At 46.1% G+C, this 23173-nt stretch overlaps 1 protein-coding gene across 1 annotated transcript in view; it reads right to left on the reverse strand.

Moving 5' to 3' along the window:
• Positions 1-23173, reverse strand: part of LOC126335181 (uncharacterized) — a 114882-nt gene that overhangs the window by 55982 nt on the left and 35727 nt on the right. Inside the window, exon 2 of the mRNA XM_049998175.1 lies at positions 11747-11837. Within this exon, the coding sequence (XP_049854132.1) occupies positions 11747-11837 (91 nt within the window). The remainder of the gene's footprint in view (positions 1-11746; positions 11838-23173) is intronic.

The raw sequence follows: 23173 nt of genomic DNA on the forward strand, positions 1-23173 counted from the left end.
TTGTAACAGCATAATAAGGAACATCATTACAGAGGATGGGCACAGAGAGAGCAGTCTTCCTTGGATACTAGTTCAAAAATAACATTCAGACCTCCGCATGAAAAATATTCTGAGGAAAAACACAGTAGCACGGAAGATAAGATTTTGCATAAAAAATACCATGAAATTCAAAAACATCGATCGTGTGAAACACATCTAGCCTTCGGTATCTGTCATACGCTGAGAGCCATGGATTGAGGCACACTGACGTGCTCCGTCTTACTGTTTCTGCAGTTTGCGATACAGCATCATGAGAAAGGTGTAACCACAACAGAGGTCAGTATCGCACGGCTGTACAATGGCTCTAGATTCGGAAGTAGCTGGCTAGGGACCTGGTAGTAGAAGAAATTTTCACCACCAGAATTTGGCGAGAGGACAAAGATTGTCGATTCAACATTTGCTTACCAAGGCAGAAGACATGACAAACAGATAGAAAGATAGACAGATTGAGAGACAGAAGGAGAGAGAATTACTACACTGATACCTAGGCGCTTAAGGCGTCCTCGCACCGAACCTTGAAGCGTTCGTGGACGAGCTTGTCGATTTTGTGACGTCATAACGTGGAATTTCATATTCCAGAGCATTACTAAGTGTGAAAGACGATGACACATGCCTCGGACATGAATGTGTGTGATCTCCTCAGGTTAGTTAGGTTTAATTACTTCTAAGGTCTAGGGGACTGATGACCTTAGAAGTTAAGTCCCATAGTGCTCAAAGCCATTTGAACAATTTTTTGCTTCGTGGAGGGGAACGTGGCCAAAATGAGATGCAAGACACCTACACCACGAGCAGAACCTGACGTAAACCATACTGGATGTCTTCGTTTCGAGGTGGAGCCCATCTTTGGTGAGTTTTATAAAACAGCTCACGTCCTATGAATTTAGGCAACAGTACATTCATGATTTCTCAAAAGTGTTGTTTTGGGTAGGACTTGTAATAAAACGACGGGTAACATCGTATTTGTAGTAAAGAATTTTGTTACGAGGCTTATTCGGAAAGTAAGGTCCGATTAGGTGCGAAGTGGAAACCACTGTGAAAATACTATGGAACTTTGCACACATTTGTTGGGCAGTGTCTTTAGTGTGCCTGCCTGTCGCTTTACGTCGCTCTTTTCAGTTCATATCACAAATTGATCACACAGCACAATGTGCTCACGTAGATATGCCTAAAATAAGCGCGTCCCCCGCCAAGTATGTGGATCTGGTGAGAGAGTTCGCCTGAAGCTATGCAACTCACATAACATAAATGTCGTGCATTTTTCTCCAAGACAATTTTCAGCCGCATTTTGCAGGGGCAATGAAGATGGGAAGTGTTAGATCACCCACAATACAGCCTTTAATTGACTCCCTCCGTTGTTCATGTCTACTCACATCAACAGCTGGCTATGAAGACAACATTTTGGCACGAACAGCGAAAGACGGAAAGGCGGAAAGCACAGGCGGTTACTTTCTGTGACGAGGGTACTGGAAAGTTTGTACAACGCCACGACAGATGTCAAAGTCGAAGCGGTGACTATTTAGACAGCTAGCTGGAAGGTGTGGCTAACTGTTGTGAATAAAAAGTTTTTGATTTTCACTGTGGATTTCTTTTCGCGACCAATCGACCTTACTTTCCGAAAGGCCCTCACATTTGGTTGTTTTCGTATTAAAAGTTAAGTGTTACGAAACTATGCCGTTTCAAGGCAAACAGTACATTGAATATTTATTAAATACGCCTCGTTCTTGTACGATTTGCTATAACTACTTGTCAGTTAATGACATAGCGACGATTAAGGGCTTCAGAACACGGCGACATCAAAGACATAGTCCCATTAATACCTGTTTACTGCAGGACATAGCTAACGTTGCAGTTTTTTGCGTGTCAGTTTACGTAAATTGCGTACTTTGTGAACCAGATACAGCCGGAAGCTGCCTCTCTAGGTTACCGAGGTCGCAGAGCACGATAACGAACACGTTATGTTCCGTGTGTTGCAGCAGTTCATTTCTAAGAGAGCACCAATCACTGTAGGAACCACGTCACGACGAATACCCGGTCACTTTTCCGCACACCTACACTACTGGCCATTAAAATTGCCACACCACGAAGATGACGTGCTACATACGCGAAATTTAACCGACACGAATGAGATGCTGTGATATACAATGATTAACTTTTCAGAGCATTCACACAAGGTTGACGACGGTGGCGACACCTACAACGTGCTGACATGAGCAAAGAATCCAACCGATTATCAAAAATAGTTCAAGTGGCTCTGAGCACTATGGGACTTAACATCTGTGGTCATCAGTCCCCTAGAACTTAGAACTACTTAAACCTAACTGACCTATGGACATCACACACATCCATGCCCGAGGCAGGATTCGAACCTGCGACCGTAGCAACCGATTATCATAGACAAAAAACAGTTGACCGGCGCTGCCTGGTGAAACGTTGTTGTGATGCCTCGTGTAAGGGGGAAAAATGTGCACTATCACTTTTGATAAAGGTCGGATTGTAGCCTATCGCGGTTGCGGTTTATCGTATCGCAACACTGCTGCTCGCGTTGGTCGAGATCCAATGACTGTTAGCAGAATATGGAATCGGTGGCTTCAGGAGGGAAATACTGAACGCCGTGCTGCATCCCAACGGCCTTGTATCACTAGCATTCGAGATGACAGGCATCTTATCCGCATGGCTGTAACGGATCGTGCAGCCATGTCTCGATCACTGAGTCAACAGATGGGGACGTTTGCAAGACAACAACAACCTAGATGAACTATTCGACGACGTTTGCAGCAGCATTGACAATCAGCTCGGAGACCTTGGCTGCGGTTACCCTTGACGCTGCATCACAGACAGAGGCGCCTGCGATGGTATACTCAACGACGAACCTGGGTGCACGAATGGGAAAACGTCAGTTTTTCAGATGAATCCCGGTTCTGTTTACAGCATCATGATGGTCGCATCCGTGTTTGGCGACATCGCGGAGAACGCACATTGGAAGCGTGTATTCGTCATCGCCATACTGGCGTATCTCCGGCGTGATGGTATGGGGTGCCATTGGTTACATTTATCGGTCACCTCTAGTTCGCATTGACGGCACTTTGAACTGTGGACGTTACTTTTCAGATGTGTTACGACCCGTGGCTCTACCCTTCATTCGATCCCTGCGAAACCCTACATTTCAGCAGGATAATGCGCGACCGCATGTTGCAGGTCCTATACGGGCCTTTGTGGATACAGAAAAAGTTCGACTGCTGCCCTGGCCAGCACATTCTCCAGATCTCTCACCAACTGAAAACGTCTGGTCAATGGTGGCCGAACAGCTGGCTCGTCACAATACACCAGTCACTACTCTTGATGAACTGTGGTATCGTGTTGAAGCTGCGTGGGCAGCTGTACCTGTACACGCCTTCCAAGTCCAGGCGTATCAAGGCCGTTATTACGGCCAGAGTTGGTTGTTCTGGGTACTGATTTCTCAGGATCTATGCACCCAAATTTGACGAAAACGTGGTCACATGTCAGTTATAGTATAATATATTTGTCCAATGCATACCCGTCTATCATCTGAATTTCTTCTTGGTCTAGCAATTATAATGACCAGTAGTGTACATTATTGCTGACAAGGTTTACAAGAGGAATCGGAAGTCCTCACGGGCAATTATGTATTTTTGGTTTAGTTCGAGTTGATTCTGTGTCGCCTTATCCTCAGCATGTGGTGTCAACTGCTCATCGTGCTCGTGTGAGCGCTGCAAGTGACAATGGCTGGACAGGTGTGGCAGGATGGTTTGCCACAGGGAGGGAGACTTGCGGTGGGGAGCGGACGGTGCGTGAGATGCGGGCAGATAGGCGTCGCCGGCACCTGCCGGGATCCCCGGCTGATGTGGCGGACGATACAGCCAGTGGGCGCACAGCGTTACGGCCCGGCGTGGCCGAAGCGCTGTCCTGTCGCTCCACCTTACTCAGTGGCCAGTTACCCGAGTGACAGGCCGTGCCTGACCCTGCAGCATCCGCAGGTGTGTGCTGCGCCTGACAAAGTAGGTAGCAGCCACACGAAATTCCACCCTTCAACGGCTACATTTCACCTTGGTGGATCTTTCGACTCCCCAATTACTGTCGATAGCAGAAGTGCGGCGACACGACGTGGCATGAAGTAGTGCTGGAGGGAACTGACACCATGAATACTACAGGGCTGTCCATAAATCCGTAAGAGGACAAGGGGGTGGAGATTCTTCTGAACAACATATTGCATGGCATCCCAGATACGCTCAATAATGTTCCTGGAGCCACTCTGTAGCGGCTGTGGACGAATGGGGTGTCGCGTTGCCCTGCAGGAATTGCCCAAGTTCGCCGGAATGCATAATGGACGTGAATGGAAGGTGATCAGACAGACTCTGACTGTCGTATATAGATGTATCAGGGGTCCCATAGAAATCCAAATGCACACGCCCCACACCATTACAGAGCCTCCACCACGTTGAACAGTCCCCTACTGACATGCAGAGTCCATGGACACGTGAGGTTGTCTCCATGTTTCCAGTCATCAACAGTCCAATGTCGATCATGACGGGCCCACACAAGGCGTAGAGCTTTGTGTCGTCCAGTCAAAAGTGTACACCAGTGGGCCTTCGGCTCCGAAAGCCCGCATCGATGACATTTCGTTGAATGGTTCACACGCTGACACTTGTTGATGGCCCAGCATTGAAATCTGCAGCAATTTGCGGAAGGGTTGCACTTCCGTCACGTTGAACGATTCTCTTCAATCGTCGTTGGTCCAGTGCTTGCAGGATCTTTTTCGGCCACAGTGATGTCGGAGATTTGATATTTTACCGGATGTCTAATGTTAACGGTACACTCGTGCAGTAGGCGTACGGAAAACTCCTCACTTTATCGCTACGTCGGAGATGTTCCATCGCTCGTGAGCCGACTATAACACAACGTTCAAACTCACTTAAATCCTGATAACCTGCCATTGTAGCAGCAGTAACCGCTCTAACTGCGCCCGGCACTTGTCTTAATAGGTATTGTCGACCGCATCGCAGTATTCTGGCTGTTTACATACCTCTGTATTTGAATACGCATCCTTGTACCAGTATCTTTGGCGCTTCAGTGCACGTGTGATGCCCGTTCTTCCGGACATGTCCGAAAGTATACAGTGGGTGGCCAGTAAGTAATGTAACACTTTTTTTATCGGCCAATTTCGGTTGAAAACATTCGGAATTTGCTGTGAGATGTCGTGGAATATTCGCACTTCAGCCCTATTTCGTGCTTCAGCCCCTTATTGTGTAGCTACGAGTTTCGGCCCTTCAGTGCGCCGTCTTCAGGCCTTAGTTGACGCTGAAGGGGTTATCACGATCCATATATACGCTGTATCACAAGTCAACATAACTGGTTTACGCAGGCTGTCTGTAACTGCAACTGTAATCAACCATCAACTGCCAACTACTCTATGGAAGCCAGCACGCTTCCGTGCTCTTTGTCATCAAAGATAAAATTTTCTGGGTTGTTACGCCACATTACGTCCCTCGCCAGTTTTCTCTACACGATCGACGTTTCGATACCTCTGCTGAGACCTTCTCCAGAGTCTTCTGGTGTTCCCACCTGAACCGTAGATCGTATAAATGGGGTGCTCGATCCAACTCAGATGAAAATAAGCCAAAGTTTCATAGAATACATCGTGAGGTATCAAGGGCCGTTAAATTATATTGACTGGGCCAAATATCTCACGAAATAAGCATCAAACGAAAAAACTACAAAGAACGAAACTCGTCTAGCTTGAAGGGGGAAACCAGATAGTGCTACGACTGGCCCGCTAGATGGCGCTGCCATACGTAAAACGGATATCAACTGCGTTTTTTTAAAATAGGAACCATCATTTTTTATTACATATTCGTGTGGTACGTAAGGAAATATGAATGTTTTAGTTGGAGCACTATCTTCGCTTTGTGATAGATGGCGCTGTAATACTCACAAACGTATAAGTACGTGGTATCACGTAACATTCCGCCAGTGCGGACGGTATTTGCTTCGTGATACGTTACTCGCGTTAAAACGGACCGTTTACCAATTGCGGAAATGGTTGATATCGTGTTGATATATGGCTATTATGATCAAAATGGCCAACGGGCGCGTGCTGTGTATGCTGCTTGGTATCGTGGACGACATCATCCAGGTGTCCGGACCGTTCGTCGGATAGATACGTTATTCAAAGAAACAGGAAGTGTTCAGCCACATGTGAAACGTCAACCACGACCTGCAACAAATGATGATACCCTAGTAGGTGTTTTAGCTGCTGTCGCGGCTAATCCGCACATCAGTAGCGGACAAATTGCTCGAGAATCAGGAATCTCAAAAACGTCGATGTTGAGAATGCTACATCAACATTGACTGCACCCGTACCATATTTCCATGCACCAGGAATTGCATGGCGACGACTTTGAACGTCGTGTACAGTTCTGCCACTGGGTACAAGAAAAATTACCGGACGATGACAGAATTTTTGCACGCGTTCTATTTAGCGATGAAGCGCCATCACCAACATCAGTAACGCAAACCGGCATAATATGCACCATTGGGCAACGGAAAATCCACGATGGGTGCAACAAGTGGTACATCAGCGACCTTGGCGGGTTAATGTATGGTGCGGCGTTATGGGAGCAAGGATAATTGGCCGCCATTTTATCGATGGCAATCTAAATGGTACAATGTATGCTGATTTCCTACGTAATGTTCTACGGATGTTACTACAAGATGTTTCAGTGCATGACAGAATGGCGATGCACTTCCAAGATGATTGATGTCCAGCACATAGCTCGCGTGCGGTTGAAGCGGTACTGAATAGCATAGTTCATGACAGGGTCGTCGAAGCACCATACCACGGATCTGACCTCCCCGGATTTCTTTCTGTGGGGAAAGGTGAAGGATATTTGCTATCGTGGTCCACCGATAACGCCTGTTCAAAAAAATGGCTCTGAGCACTATGGGACTCAACTGCTGTGGTCATTAGTCCCCTAGAACTTAGAACTACTTAAACCTAACTAACCTAAGGACATCACACACATCCATGCCCGAGGCAGGATTCGAACCTGCGACCGTAGCAGTCCCACGGTTCCGGACTGCGCGCCTAGAACCGCGAGACCACCGCGGCCGGCCCAGATAACGCCTGTATGTATGTGTATGTGTGTGTGTGTGTGTGTGTGTGTGTGTGTGTGTGTATGTGTGTGTGTGTGTGTGTGTGTGTGTGTGTGTAGTAATAATGGCTTAGGTAGTACACGGCATCCACTGCTTTTAAAGACAGTCGGGAATGCTGCAGGTGTTTCGTTTCCGCAACGGATAAAATGGTTCAAATGGCTTTGAGCACTATGGGACTTAACATCTGAGGTCAACAGTTCCCTAGAACTTAGAACTACTTAAACCTAACTAACCTAAGGACATCACACACATCCATCCCCGAGCCAGGATTCGAACCTGCGACCGTAGCGGTCGCGCGGTTCCAGAATGAAGCGCCTAGAACCGCTCGGTCACACAAGCCGGTCGCAGCAGATAAAATGGAGTTGTACCGAACGATTGCCTTTAACCCACGGAGTGGAGTGCGGCGCTGGTACACGGGCGAGGTGCGGCACCGCTGTTTGGAGTAGAGTTCTGGAGAGCGCGGTAATTACTGGCCGGTGCAGACCACAAGGCTCCGCGCTACAGTTAGGCTGGCCCGCGGTCCATCCACCCGCCCGTTCGTCCGCGTTGTCTCTGGTCGCTGCCGTCTCGGACCTGTAATTCCGCATTAGCGAGGGGGCAAAACGAGAACTGGGAGCCCATAATTACACGTGTTACTGATCACCGCGGCCGCAGGAATGCGCGGCAGCTATCTGTCGCGGCCGACATGGGATCTGGAGCAGCCGACCGTGGAAAAGTGGAGTAATGCCATACAACCCAACCACACACTGGCGTCCTCTTCTTTCTCGAGTTTAGACACGTGTCTGTTGTAATTGCAGTCTGTTCTCTTGTCGGTTTAGTCTGGTGTTTCTTTAATTACTGCGTTCACAAAGCGAGATTTTCTTACATTCCACGATACAGAGTATGCCACAGCATGCAGGTATCGCGACAGACTGTACATGCCACATGTATATACAGTAAGGAAAAAGAAAAGAGAGACGAAGGAATTATCCGAATGGAGCCGAAGTGATGTATGGTGCATTGATCGTAATCGGGCCAAATATCTCACGAAATAAGCGTCAATCGAAAAAACTACAAAAAACGAAACTCGTCTTGCTTGAAGGGGGAAACCAGGTGTTGATATTTGCTATCGTCATCCACTAACAACGCCTGACAACATGGGTCAGCGTATTGTCAATGCATGTGCGAACATTACGGAAGGCGAACTACTCGCTGTTGAGAGGAATGTCGTTACACGTATTACCAAATGCACTGAGGTTGACGGACATCATTTTGAGCATTTATTGCATTCATGTGGTATTTACGGGTAATCACGCTGTAACAGCATGCGTTCTCAGAAATGATAAGTTCATAAAGGTACATGTATCTCACTGGAACAGCCGAAATAAAATGTTCAAACGATCCTACGTTCTGTATTTTAATTTAAAGTACCTACCTGTTACCAACTGTTCGTCTAAAATAGTGTACCATATGTTTGTGACTATTACAGCGCCATCTATCATACAGCGAAAAAAGTTGTCCAACTAAAACATTCATATTTCTTTACGTTCTACATGAATATGTAATAAAAATTGGTGATCCGATTTAAAAACACGCAGTTGATATCCGTTTGACTTATGGCAGCGCCATCTAGCGGGACAACCATAGCACCATCTGGTTTCCCCCTTTCAAGCTAGACGAGTTTCGTTCTTTGTAGTTTTTTCGTTTGATGCTTATTACGTGAGATATTTGACCCGGTCACGATCAATGGACCATCCTCTATACAGTCGAACAACTGATACCAGTTTCACAAAATTTGGATGAGCTTCACAAATTGAGCAATTCAATATCGCACTGGTCCACCTGTGGCCCTAATACAAGCAGTTATTGGTCTTGGCATTGATTGGAAGATTTCTTGGATGGATTCCTGAGGGATATGATGCCAAATTCTGCCAACTGGCGCTTTAGATCGTCAAATCCCGAGATCATTGGAGGCCCCTCTCCATAATGCTCCAAGTGCTTTGAGTTGGGAAGAGATCCTCCGATCATGATGGCCAAGGTAGGGTTTGGCAAGCACGAAGACAAGCTGTAGAAACTCTCGCCGTGTGCGGGCGGGCATTACCTAGCTGAAGTGTAAGACTAGGGTGGCCTGCCATAAATGGCAACAAAACGAGGCGTAGAATACCGTCGACGTACCGCTGTGGCGATGTACCATGGATGACAAACAAAGGGGTCCTGCTATGAAGAAAAAATCTGGGGAGGCATAATGCTGCATGGATGCAATTATCAAATCTTTGAAAACGGTCGACTCACTGATCAATGCTAACCTGTCACTGTACTTCATCCCAAGGGACGTCTTTTAACGTATGAATTTCTCCCTGACTTCATTTTTACGGAAGAGACCGCATCGAACAGCATTAGGTTTAGGAACTGTTGGAACCAGAATGGACTGACTTGCCAGTTCGTCAGATTTAAATCAATTGAGCTCGGATGGGATGCGTCTGGGACACATATTGCAGCACGTCCACATTCACCAACGACCATCCAGCAATTGACAACCGTCCTGTGTGGAAATGGGACGCCCTACCACAATGAATCCAAATCAACCTTGTGGTCAACATGGGAGCATATTTCAGGGAATGCTTCACCGCCAGTGGTGATCACAAGCGCTATTATGAACTATGTCCCGCCTTTTGTAACATACAAGGGACCAACATAAATCACGGTGACTTCAGTGTAACTATTGTCTTTGAACAGAAGTGTCATTTGTGTACGCCTCTTGACGTATTTCTTTCAGTTACACTCTGTACTATACTGTAGCACTCCTAGTACAAGAGGCAGGCCTTAAAGGCCGAGCGGGTCTAGGCGTTACAGTCTGGAAGCGCGAGACTGCTACGGTCGCAGGTTCGAATCCTGCCTAGGACATGGATGTCTGTGACGTCCTTAGGTTGGTTAGGTTTAAGTAGTTCTACGTTCTAGGGGACTGATGACCTCAGAAGTTAAGTCCCATAGTGCTCAGAGCCAGCCTGGTCCAAGATTCGTCTATTACGTGGCAGTGAACTATCACGCGAAAGCTGCTTTCGTCCTTAAGTTACGCACACGGATGTACAAGGAGTATTTGAAGTACTGAGCAGTAATTGTGAAAGCACCTGTTACACTGAAGACCCAAAGAAACTGGTACACCTGCCTAATATCGTGTAGAGCCCCCGCGAGCACGCAGAAGTGCCGCAAAACGACATGGACCGACTCGTATAAAATCTGAAGTAGTTCAAATGGCTCTGAGCACTATGGGGCTTAACTTCTGAGGTCATCAGTCCCCTATAACGTAGAACTACTTAAACCTAACTAACCTAAGGACATCTCACACATCCATACCCGAGGCAGGATTCGAACGTGCGACCATAGCGGTCGCGCGGTTCCAGACTGAACCGCCTAGAACCGCTCGGCCACAACGGCCGCCCTCTGAAGTAGCGCTGGAGGGTATTGATACCATGAATCCTGTGGTGCTATCCAAAAATCCTTAAGAGTACGAAGGGGTGGTGATCTCTTCTGAACAGTACGTTGCAAGGCATCCCAGATATGCTCAATAATGTTCATGTCTGGGTGCTTAGTGGCCATCGGAAGTGTTTAAACTTAGAAGAGTATTCCTGGAGCGACTCTGTAATAATTCTGGACGTGTGGGGTGTCGCATTGTCCTGCTGGAATTACACAAGCCCGTCAGAATGCACTATGGACATGAATGGATGCGGGTGACCCGACAGGATGCTTACGTACATGTCACCTCTCAGAGTCGTATCTAGACGTAATAGGGGTCCCATATTTCTCCAACTGCACACGCCCCACACCGTTACAGAGCTTCAAGATTGTCTCCATACCAGTACACGCCCATCCGCTCGATACAATTTGAAACGAGAATCGTCCGACCAAGCAACGTGTTTACAGTCATCAACAGTCTAATGTCGGAGTTGACCGGCCCAGGCTAGGAGTAAAGCTTTGCGTCATGCAGTCATCAACGAAAGCCCATATTGACGATGTTTCGTTGAATGGTTCGCACGCTGACACTTATTGATGGCCCTGCACTGAAAGCAGCAGCAATTTGCGGAAGGGTTGCACTTCTGTCACGTTGAACGATTCTCTTCAGTCGTCATTGGTCCCATTCTTGTAGGATCTCATTCCGGGCGCAGCGATGTCGGAAATATGATGATTTACCAGATGCCTGATATTCACGGCACACTCGTGCAATGATCGTACGGGAAAAAGCTCACCTCGTAGATGCTGTGTCGCTTCCCTCGTGCGCCGACTATAGCACCACGTCCAAACTCACTTAAATCGTGGTAACCTGCCATTGTAGCAGCAGTAACCGCTCTAACAACTGCGCCAGACACTTGTTGTTTTACCTAGGCGTTGCCCACCAGAGCGCCGTCTTCTGCCTGTTTGCATATCTCTGTATTTGAATACGACATGCCTATAGCAATTTCTTTGGCGCTTCAGTGTATAATTGCAACTCGTATACCTGGGTAAACACTAGCGGACACAAACGTCACAGCAGTGCAGCAACGCACCAGAGGGTGGTACTCACCGTGGATGCGGACGTGTCCGTGCGCCAGCTGCTCGCCCAGGTCCACGAGCTCCCGCAGGCCCTCCCTGCTGATCATCTGGTCGGCGGTGAACTGCAACATGAGGAAAAACGCGGTCTGCGTCAGTAGGTTCTGGCCTGGTCTCCGCGCGGCGGCGGTTTCACGCTCGGCAGCGCCACAAAATTTCTTAATAACTCGGCCGCAGAAGGGCCGCCTCAGTTCCTTCCGATGAAGAAGACAGAACAACTACGAAATAATTAATACGGCCACGCCCCTCTGACAGTGTTTTGCGGCGTCTGAACGCTGGTAGGGATGACAGATGATGCACTCCGGGTGGGCGTGGCCACTCTCGTTGGACTAACGACGACACGAACCCAACGTCTCGTTCGCTGAACACGCCTCGTTTGCTTGCCGTATTGTACAGGCGTACAAGAACCCTCCCGTGCCGTAACACGACTCATTACAAGGGGCAGTTGAGACGTGATCGGTACAGACGTGCCGTGCTCTGCCGAACCGCAAGGGATTCGGGGACGATGTTGCCCTCGCTGTACAAGCAACTTCAACATAGAACCCGACTGATTAAATCAACTTCCCTGTCATCACCTAAACTGCCATCATGTAAACAGCAACAAATTGTTTTTTTTTAATGTCTGAATGTTATTTCGTTTTTACGCAAATATGATTCGGTTATTCATTACTCTATAAAATAAAAATTAAAAAAAACTGAAGTATACATTGTTGGTTAGGAAATCTCACTGGTAACATATTACGTTATCTATTATCTACTAGCTAAGTATTTATTTTAATCGTCTATTAGTACATCTTCTCCTACCCCCTCTCGTTTCATCTCTTCCTTCATCCCCTCTCTATCCCTCTCTCTCTCTCTCTCTCTCTCTCTCTCTCTCTCTTTCTCCTCACACCCTCACTCTCTGTACCGCTCCTCCAACACCTCACTCTCTCCCCCTAACCTCCCGTCAATTTGTTTCTCTACCCTCTGTCCATCTGGTCCTTCACCCTCTGTTCATTACCTCCTCCCCTCTGTTAGTTCTTCTACTCCTCTCCTTCTCTCTGTATATCTCCTCTAACCCCCCCCCCCCCCTCTTTCTGCTCCTCCTTATCCCCGCTTTCGATCACTACAATAGGATCACTACAATAGGATGCTGGTGCTTCTTATCCCCACAATACTTCTTTTAAAACTGTAGCTAATATCCAGAGTGAAATTTTCACTCTGCAGCGGAGTGCCGGACCAAGGCTCGAACTCGGAGTTCACAGTTTTAATCTGCCAAGAAGTATCACCGTAGCTAATATGTGTACCAAATTTGGTTGAAATCTTTAGAGATGTTTGGGGCAAGTTTTTACCCATGTCTTTGCCCACGTACACATATTTGCCCGCGAAAGGCAAAGGTCCCGAGTTCGAGTCTCGGTCGGGCACACAGTTTTAATCTGCCAGGAAGTTTCATATCAGCGCACACTCCGCTGCAGAGTGAAAATCTCATTCTGGAAACATCCCCCAGGCTGTGGCTAAGCCATGTCTCCGCAATATCCTTTCTTTCAGGAGTGCTAGTTCTGCAAGTTTCGCAGAAGAGCTTCTGTAAAGTTTGGAAGGTAGGAGACGGATACTGGCAGAAGTAAAGCTGTGAGTACCGGCCGTGAGTCGTGCTTCGGTAGCTCAGTTTGTAGAGCACTTGCCCGCGAAAGGCAAAGGTCCCGAGTTCGAGTCTCGGTCGGGCACACAGTTTTAATCTGCCAGGAAGTTTCATATCAGCGCACACTCCGCTGCAGAGTGAAAATCTCATTCTGGATATTTTAAATACATTAGTGTCGAGGTCGAGTGTGCCGTCCAGCCTGTGGACGGTTTTTAAGGAGATTTACCATCTGCGAATGCGAGCTGGGTTCCTTTATTCCGCCTCAGTTACACTATGCCTGCGATTGCTGCGCAAACACTGACTCCACATACGCGTACACCATAATTACTCTACCATGCAAACATTTGGGGTAACACTTGTCTGATATGAGTCGTTCCTGGGGGGTGGGGGGTGGGGGGTCCCCTGGTCCCCTGGGGGCCGAACCGCACACCGCACACAATAAGCCTGGCTTCGGTGTGGGGCGGCGGTGGGGTGGGTTGTCTGCTGTGGCGGTGTGGCCTGTTGGGGAATTGTGGGCCACTGAGGGCTACGGCGGGAGGAAGCCTACTCCGTCGTTTCTAGATCCCCGGTCTCAATACTTAATGCAGCACAAAAATGTTCCACAAGCTACATAGCCCTTCATATATCCTCAGTTTCTAGACACTTTCGATCCCTAGCGGAGGCTAGTAAGACACCGATTGCATACGCAAACAGCGGAATAGAAGTGAGGTAACACCCAATAGGTATGTACCTCATCAAACGTACAGGTTACGATCTTAACCGACCAAGGTTACCAGAAAAACTACCGTAGTTATGCTTACTTATGAGAATCTACTGTACCCTACGGTAGTTTTACAATTGTATGAAGATCCTTTCGTGCAATACAATACTCGGACTGGGGCCAGTCGGGGTGGCTTGTATGAACTGGCGCGTAGTATATCACAAAGAGGTGCCGTGCGCTACCAGTAGCGTGACTTACGGGAGCGCGAGACGCCGCAGCGTGGATCGTATAAGCCGCTCTGGAGGGCCAGTAGTGGTACCGCGGGAGCCACCGGGGGCCCCGATAAAAACAGCCAATTACGGGCCCGGCGGACGGCGCGGCTGCGCTACAGGCAGAGAGAGTAGGAGCAGGAGCACAGGCGAAGGCACGCAACACTGGCCAACCAGTCTTGCCGGCAACGGCTCCAGTCGCTCATGCCCACACCTCTGTGTGGTTCTCCAGAGGGCAGGCTACTCGTAACTGTACGCTAACCTACAGTTCATAAGACTTCGTGCAAACGTACCGTCATTTTAACGTCGTACGCTGCATGCAAAACGGAAAGGGTTGTCTATCGACTTTCGTGATGGTTCGGTCCACAACACGCGAAGCGAACGTGACGTTCAAAACAATAACATTCACCTCGTGCGCAGGGAGAAATGGACGTTAGTCTTTTTCTTTACTGCAGGGTACGTAAACTTCGAATTTACGCCGTTTATAAATGTACAAAGGTCTACATTCATGTGGACTGGACGGTGGAAGAGGGAGAAATTAAAATGTTAGCAATAATTAACTTCGAAACTCACTGAAAAAGTTACACTATTATTTCCAATAAGTCTTCATCAACTTTTTTTTTAAAAAAAAAAGAAAAAATGCAGGATCCAGCCAGCATCGAACCCAGTAACGTATACATTCAACAGTGCTTATTAAAGTACCTAAACAAAATCAGCTTATTTTTAGGAACAAGTTTCAGGAATCAGGATCTGGTCTGTAATTAGGAAGAACCAATTAAAGCAACCATTCATTTAACTGATGTTCTATGAATAAATGCTTTTTCAAAACATTGAGGATCTCTCAACCTCGACGCTTCAGTCCGGAACCGCGCTGCTGCTACGGTAGCAGATTCGAGTCCTGCCTCGGGCATGGATGTATGTGATGCCCTAAGGTTAGTTAGGTTTAAGTAGTTCTAAGTCTACGGAACTGGTGTTGAGCCCCATAGACCAGTTTCGACCATTTGGAACGGAAACTCAAGTCGCAGGGGGGCCCCTGCAGAAATACTGACCCATGCTACTGACCTATGCTGCCTCTATAGCCGTATATAATTGCGAAAGTGTACCCGGAGCAGCATTTTATACACAAACAGATCTCCCGATCATGTTCCATGAGTGTTCAATGGGATTCATGTCAGGCTATCTGGTTGGCCAAATCGTTCGCTCGAACTGCCAGGATGTTCTCCAAACCAGTCGCGAACGAACTGTGCCCCAGTTACATGGCGCATTGTCAGCCACACAAATTCCATCGTTTATTTGGGAATATCGAGTCTATGAATGGCAGCAAATCGTCTCCAAGTACCCGAACATAACCAGAGGACCCAGTCGATTGCATGTAAACACAACCCACAGCTTGCACAGTGCCTTGTCGACAACCTGGATCCATTGATTTGTGGGGTTTGCGCCACATTCGAACCTTGCCATCAGTTCCAACCAACTGACATGGGGACTCGGCTGACCAGGCCGCAGTTTTCCAGTCGTCTGCAATCTAACCGATATAGTCACGAACGAAGGAGAGCCACTGCAGGTGATGTCGTGCTGTTAGCTAAGGCACTCGCGTCGGTCGTCTGCCGCCATACCCCATTAACGCCATATTTCGCCTCACTGTCCTAATGAATACGTTCGTCGCTCGTCCCACGTTGATTTCTGCGGTTATTCATGCAGTACAACTTGTCTGTCAGCACTGACAACTCTACGCAAACGTTGCTGCGGTCGGTCCATAAGTGGAGGCCGCCGGGCACCGCGTTTTCAATTATTGAGAGGTAATGCCTGAATTGTAGTACTGTCGGCACACTCTTGATACTGTGGATTCCGGAATACCAAATTTCCTAACGATTTCCGAAATGGAACGTGTCATGCTTCAATCTCCAACTACCACTGCATGTTCAAAGTCTCTTAATTCCCTGTGCATTGCCATAATCACGACGGAAACATTTTCACGTGAATCACCTGGGTAGAGACGACGGCTCCGAGTGCGCAATGCTCTTTATTACCTGGTGCACGCGATACTAACTTCGGTTGTACATGTGCTTATCGCTATCCTAAGACTTTCGTCACCTCTACATCTCAATAAACTACAGCTCAAAAACCTCTGGACAGGACTTTAACATACAAAAAACACCTTTCCAACTTGGCCAAGAAGGTACAAACACGAGTGAACCTTGTGAGAAAGCTGGCAGGCAGTACGTGGGGAGGAACCACATCAGTCCTCCGAGGAGCGTCCCTTGCACTGGTATACTCTGCAGCGGAATACTGTGCACCAGTTTGGCTCCGAAGCGCTCACGTAGTGAAAGTAGACGTCCAACTGAACTCAGTTATGAGAGTAGTCAGTGATACAGACCCGTCTACACCTACTTCCTGGCTACCAGTGCTTTCAAACAATTGTCCACCACACCCCCGTCGAAAGGCTGCTCTTCACAACCTCTGTCAGCAAGTTTCAGAAAACAACTCGATCCCTCTTCATGACGATTTGCTATAACTGCCCAGGATTTGCCTCAAATCTAGAAGACCAGCATATGAAATGGGAGTCCAAATGCTATCCACAGGATTCGACCAGGTCGCACAGTGGAAACGTGAGTGTCAAGCTACAGGAACCCGAAACCACGAACTTGTAGACAGTCCAACAGTTCCAGTTCCTGGCTGCCACCAACCAAGGGAGGTGTGGGTGCAGTTAAACAGATATGGGACTGAAGAGGGTAGGTGCAAATACAACATGCTCAAGTGGGGCTTCTCAAGTGACAGTGTGTGTGACTGTGGTGACACCCAAACAATGAGCCACATTGTGAATGAATGTCCATTCAGACGCTTTCCTGGTGGCATTGAGGAGCTCCATCATGCATCCCACGAGACACACGGCTGGATCGAGTCCGTCAACATACGAGTGTAGTCTGAGCCGTTTTAAAACTTGTGTACTGTATATAATTTCACAAGCTATTACTGTGATTGATGCATACGATAATAATAATAACAATAAGGATACAGGCAAAAAATAGGAATAGATAGTATAAATATTAAAGAACTAAAAGAAAAGTATAGACAAAGACTAACAAAATACTGAAGACAGAATTGACAGCAAGAAACAAGACAAAAGCTATAAATACCTATGCTATACCAATATTGACATACTCATTTGGAGTAGTGGAATGGAGTAACACAGACCTAGAAGCACTCGATACACTAACACGATCACAATGCCACAAATATAGAATACATCACATACGTTTTGCAACAGAAAGATTCACATTAAGCAAAAAGGAAGGAGGAAGGGGATTTATCGACATAAAAAACCTACATTATGGACAGCTAGACAATTTAAGAAAATTCTTTCTAGAACGAGCAGAAACTAGCAAAATACACAAAGCAATCACTCATATAAATACATCGGCTACACCATTGCAATTTCATAACCACTTCTACAACCCTTTAGATCACATAACATCAAGAGATACGAAGAAAGTAAATTGGAAAAAGAAAACACTACATGGCAAGCACCCGTATCATCTAGCACAGACACACATCGATCAAGACGCATCCAAGTCATGGCTAAGAAAAGGCAATATATACAGTGAGACGGAAGGATTCATGATTGCAATACAGGGTCAAACAATAAACACCAGATATTACAACAAGCTTATTATTAAAGATCCAAATACCACAACAGATAAATGGAGACTTTGCAAACAACAAACAGAAACAGCAGATCACATCACAAGCGAATGTACAATACTAGCAAATACAGAATACCTCAGAAAACATGACAATGTAGCAAAAATAATACATCAACAACTTGCCATACAACATAAACTAATAAAACAACACGTTCCCACATACAAGTATGCACCACAAAATGTACTGGAGAATGATGAATACAAATTATACTGGAACAGAACGATTATAACAGATACAACAACACCACATAACAAACCTGACATCATACTCACCAATAAAAAGAAGAAATTAACACAACTAATCGAAATATATATACCCAATACAACAAATATACAGAAGAAAACAAGAGAAAAAATTGAAAAATACATCCAACTGGCTGAGGAAGTCAAAGACATGTGGCATCAGGATAAAGTTGACATCATACCAATTATACTATCAACTACAGGAGTCATACCACACAATATCCACCAGTACATCAACGCAATACAGCTACATCCATACAACTACAGAAATCTGTAATTATTGATACATGTTCATTTACCCGAAAGTTCCTAAATGCAATGTAACATATACCGGACAGTTAAAAAGAAGTCACGCTTGATCAAGGTCCGCGTCACTTTCCATTTTAAACAGACATAACGTCTGAGACAGGAAAGAGAAATAATAATAATAATCTCAATTAATTTTGTGGCTAAACTTGAGACATATTGCTGCGTCCATATTAAGCCGCGTCTTGGGCGTACCGACTTTGAGCAGTTGGCAGCTTTGCTAGTGGCCATGTTGACCTGCGGAACGATGGCTGCCTCTCCGCTTCAGGCATCGCGAAACACTTAACGCCACCGACCGGGCCTGCCCCGCTTCCAAATAATAACAGCAAACCGAATGGAAGGTTAACCAAGCGTGGCGCGAGAACAATTGAATCAAATGGTACGTTCTGGAGGATGCGCAGGTATCGGTGCCGCGTAACTCGTTCCGCCGGCACACCGTACCCCGGCAAGCTACTGGCGGGCACCGTGTTTTGGCGCCAGTGATGGACAGACGGGTAATAACAGAGCTAGGTAATAGCAGGTGGGGGCCGCCCACGAGCCGAGGCGATGCGCTGATACTGGCGCGCCAGCTCTAGCCTGCCGGAGGAATGCCGCTGATTGATAAAAACTGGCCCCGTCCTGTTATTGAGTTCTCGCCGGGCGGGCAGCGGCCCCGGCTTTAATTGAACCGCGACGCTTGTTGAGCCTGCCACGGCCGCGCCGGGACGAAAACGCGTTACTGCCCGAAATATTTCATCCTAGCCGGACAATTTACAGCCTCGCGCGCTCGCCACTTTACGCCCTCCCCTGAAACGGGCTGTCTCAGCGACAGAGAGACAGAAAGAGAGAGAGAGAGAGAGAGAGAGAGAGAGAGAGACTGCTAACAGGTCCGGTCTCGACTCTCTGACGTCAAAACCTACTACCGCTCGTTTGCAGTTGCATTTCTGTAATTACTTCATTAATATACCGCGAGATAGTCTATACCAACTCTTTCATTAGGTAGCTTATACGGTAGAAAAAGCTTCTGCAAAATGAACGTAAAAGAAACCCTCTGAAACGGGGCAATAATTTGCCAGACGTTGCCTGGAACTGCGAGAGGGTACCTGATAATGAAGTTATAAGTACCGCAGTGAGTGAAAAACTGTTATGGGACCACTGCGTGGACGACGGAAAACTGTGTCCTATTATTACAAGCAACTGGCTGCTCATTTCATATATAGCTGTACTGTGCGCACTTGACGTAATTATATTTTCATGCCTCGTCTAAATAGCCGAGGAGAAAGAGAAGTTTAAGGAGTACCGGACGGTGAGGGTGGTACTAAAGGTACCGGTCATTATGAGATCTTGTAAATGGAAATAAAGATTACAAGAAGAACCGTTCTTACTTCTCAGAATGTGAAAGGGCTTACTTACATGAAACAAAATAGGGTATTTGAATGAAAGAAAAAGAAAAGTAGGTACAGAGAAAGAAAAGCAGTGCCCAACGTCATCTGTGCACAAGCTCAGATGGAGCAAAGATGCGGAAGTCAGTGTTCGTTTTTCCATCTCAGCACTTCCCTTAATTTAGGGAAAACACGGACAATATAAAGTTGTACGCTGACTGGAAGTCCAGTTTGCTAACCACTGTACTACTCCGCTGGACTGAAACTATATGAGATACAGAAGTAATATTTGTAACTTGTAGCATTTGTAATGTTTGTAGGTTAAAACATACCGGAAGACTTAAATTGTAGCCAGAGAAATAGGCCTCCGAAATGAATATGGCACAAAAAAACACTGTAGTCCTGTTGAATTTGTACATCAAAAATGGTTCAAATGGCTCTGAGCACTATGGGACTCAACTGCTGTGGTCATTAGTCCCCTAGAACTTAGAACAACTTAAACCTAACTAACCTAAGGACATCACACACATCCATGCCCGAGGCAGGATTCGAAATTTGTACATCGATATGGGGAATAGAGATGAGTGCCAGGCTCGGCGATGAGTCTGTCTTTCCGTCTGGAAGTAAAAAACACTAATAAACATTTTTAAGAGTAATGGACACGTTGCTTGACACATAATACGAGTTCTGAGTTAAGAAAATGAAGATTAAATGTATTTAGAATAGTTATAACGAACTTGTGGAAGTATTTAAAAATCAGAAACGCGGAATAAGAACTTTAGCAGTCATTGGAGTAACTTAAGGGGACATCTTTGAAAGCAGGACTGCGAACAAGACTTCAACGCATGTAATCAACGTACCAAAAAGAATAGCTTTTAAATTATAGAAACAATTGCAGATCTTTGTTGCAGACAAAGGACAAAGACTGGGTTAAAAAAAAAAGTAAAAAAAATGAAATAAAACTAGATAGGGGTTTCAAAACGAAGCTTTCCATAAGTCTAAAGGGGAAGAAATATTGGTAATAGTGACTGTCTCTTGTAATCGAGTTTGGTCTATCATACCTCCATTCGCATGGCAGCATGTCGCTCTCACTTACATTTAGTTTCCATCACAGTCTGTTATGCGATCCTTTCTTTTTCCTTTGTGTTCATGTCTCTCTCAACATCCATTTCTGGCAGACAAGGGGATCGTATGAACTGTCCGCTCACCAGTGTGATTCATATTCGTTTTTTCTGTTTACTGGCATTCGGACCACACCCATTCAGTCTCAGTAGTGTAATTCCAATGAAGACGATACCAGTTGAGGCATGGCGCTTTATATCTCTCGTGTCTAGAGCCTGTCTGTGTATGGCAAGAGTGACTCATGCGTGCACATCGACACATGGTCTGAAGTGGGTTCAGTCGAGTACGTAGTTTTAATTTCATCTGATAGAGGACAGTAGCGGACAGGAGTAAACAGGAAGTTAAGAATTTTGACCACCAGAGTCCAGTAGTGCACAGAGACATTCAAGAACCAGGTCCAGAGAATGTTTTTGTGAATTATTCTGTTTATTTCTTGAAGGCCTTTTTGTTTATTTATGTTTGTAGAGTTTTGTTTATGTTTCTAGTAGTGTAAATTACCGCTCGCTCACCGATAGATCTGTACCTACAGATTGGAAAATTGCGCAGGTCGCACCAGTGTTCAAGAAGGGTAATAGGAGTAATCCATTTAACTACAGACCTATATCATTGACGTCGGTTTGCAGTAGGGTTTTGGAGCATATACTGTATTCAAACATTATGAATCACCTCGAAGGGAACGATCTATTGACACGTAATCAGCATGGCTTCAGAAAACATCGCTCTTGTGCAACGCAGCTAGCTCTTTATTCGCACGAAGTAATGGCCGCTATCGACAGGGGATCTCAAGTTGATTCCGTATTTCTAGATTTCCGGAAAGCTTTTGACACCGTTCCACACAAGCGACTTCTAATCAAGCTGCGGAGCTATGGGGTATCGTCTCAGTTGTGCGACTGGATTCGTGATTTCCTGTCAGGAAGGTCGCAGTTCGTAGTAATAGACGGCAAATCATCGAGTAAAACTGAAGTGATATCAGGTGTTCCCCAGGGAAGCGTCCTGGGACCTCTACTGTTCCTGATCTATATAAATGACCTGGGTGACAATCTGAGCAGTTCTCTTAGGTTGTTCGCAGATGATGCTGTAATTTACCGTCTAGTAAGGTCATCCGAAGACCAGTATCAGCTGCAAAGCGACTTAGAAAAGATTGCTGTATGGTGTGTCAGGTGGCAGTTGACGCTAAATAACGAAAAGTGTGAGAAGATCCACATGAGTTCCAAAAGAAATCCGTTGGAATTCGATTACTCGATAAATAGTACAATTCTCAAGGCTGTCAATTCAACTAAGTACCTGGGTGTTAAAATTACAAACAACTTCAGTTGGAAGGACCACATAGATAATATTGTCGGGAAGGCGAGCCAAAGGTTGCGTTTCATTGGCAGGACACTTAGAAGATGCAACAAGTCCACTAAAGAGACAGCTTACACTACACTCGTTCGTCCTCTGTTAGAATATTGCTGCGCGGTGTGGGATCCTTACCAGGTGGGATTGACGGAGGACATCGAGAGGGTGCAAAGAAGGGCAGCTCGTTTTGTATTATCGCGTTATAGGGGAGAGAGTGTGGCAGATATGATACACGAGTTGGGATGGAAGTCATTACAGCATAGACGTTTTTCGTCGCGGCGAGACCTTTTTACGAAATTTCAGTCACCAACTTTCTCTTCCGAATGCGAAAATATTTTGTTGAGCCCAACCTACATAGGTAGGAATGATCATCAAAATAAAATAAGAGAAATCAGAGCTCGAACAGAAAGGTTTAGGTGTTCGTTTTTCCCGCTCGCTGTTCGGGAGTGGAATAGTAGAGAGATAGTATGATTGTGGTTCGATGAACCCTCTGCCAAGCACTTAAATGTGAATTGCAGAGTAGTCATGTAGATGTAGATGACTGAATGTGGTTTAAAGTAAATATGTAGATGATTGTTCTTCTGATGAACTATGTACGAACTAGTGTGAGGAAGTTTTAATACAGTGTGAACGCCGACAACGGGGAATTTTGTATCATAATATGTTAAGTAAGTATATGGTAAAAGGAAAGCTAATTTGAGTGCAAATGAAAATAGTTAATAACGTAAAGTATAAACAAA

Source organism: Schistocerca gregaria, chromosome 2 (genome assembly GCF_023897955.1).
Source record: "Schistocerca gregaria isolate iqSchGreg1 chromosome 2, iqSchGreg1.2, whole genome shotgun sequence".
NCBI classification, from domain to species: Eukaryota; Metazoa; Arthropoda; class Insecta; order Orthoptera; family Acrididae; genus Schistocerca; species Schistocerca gregaria.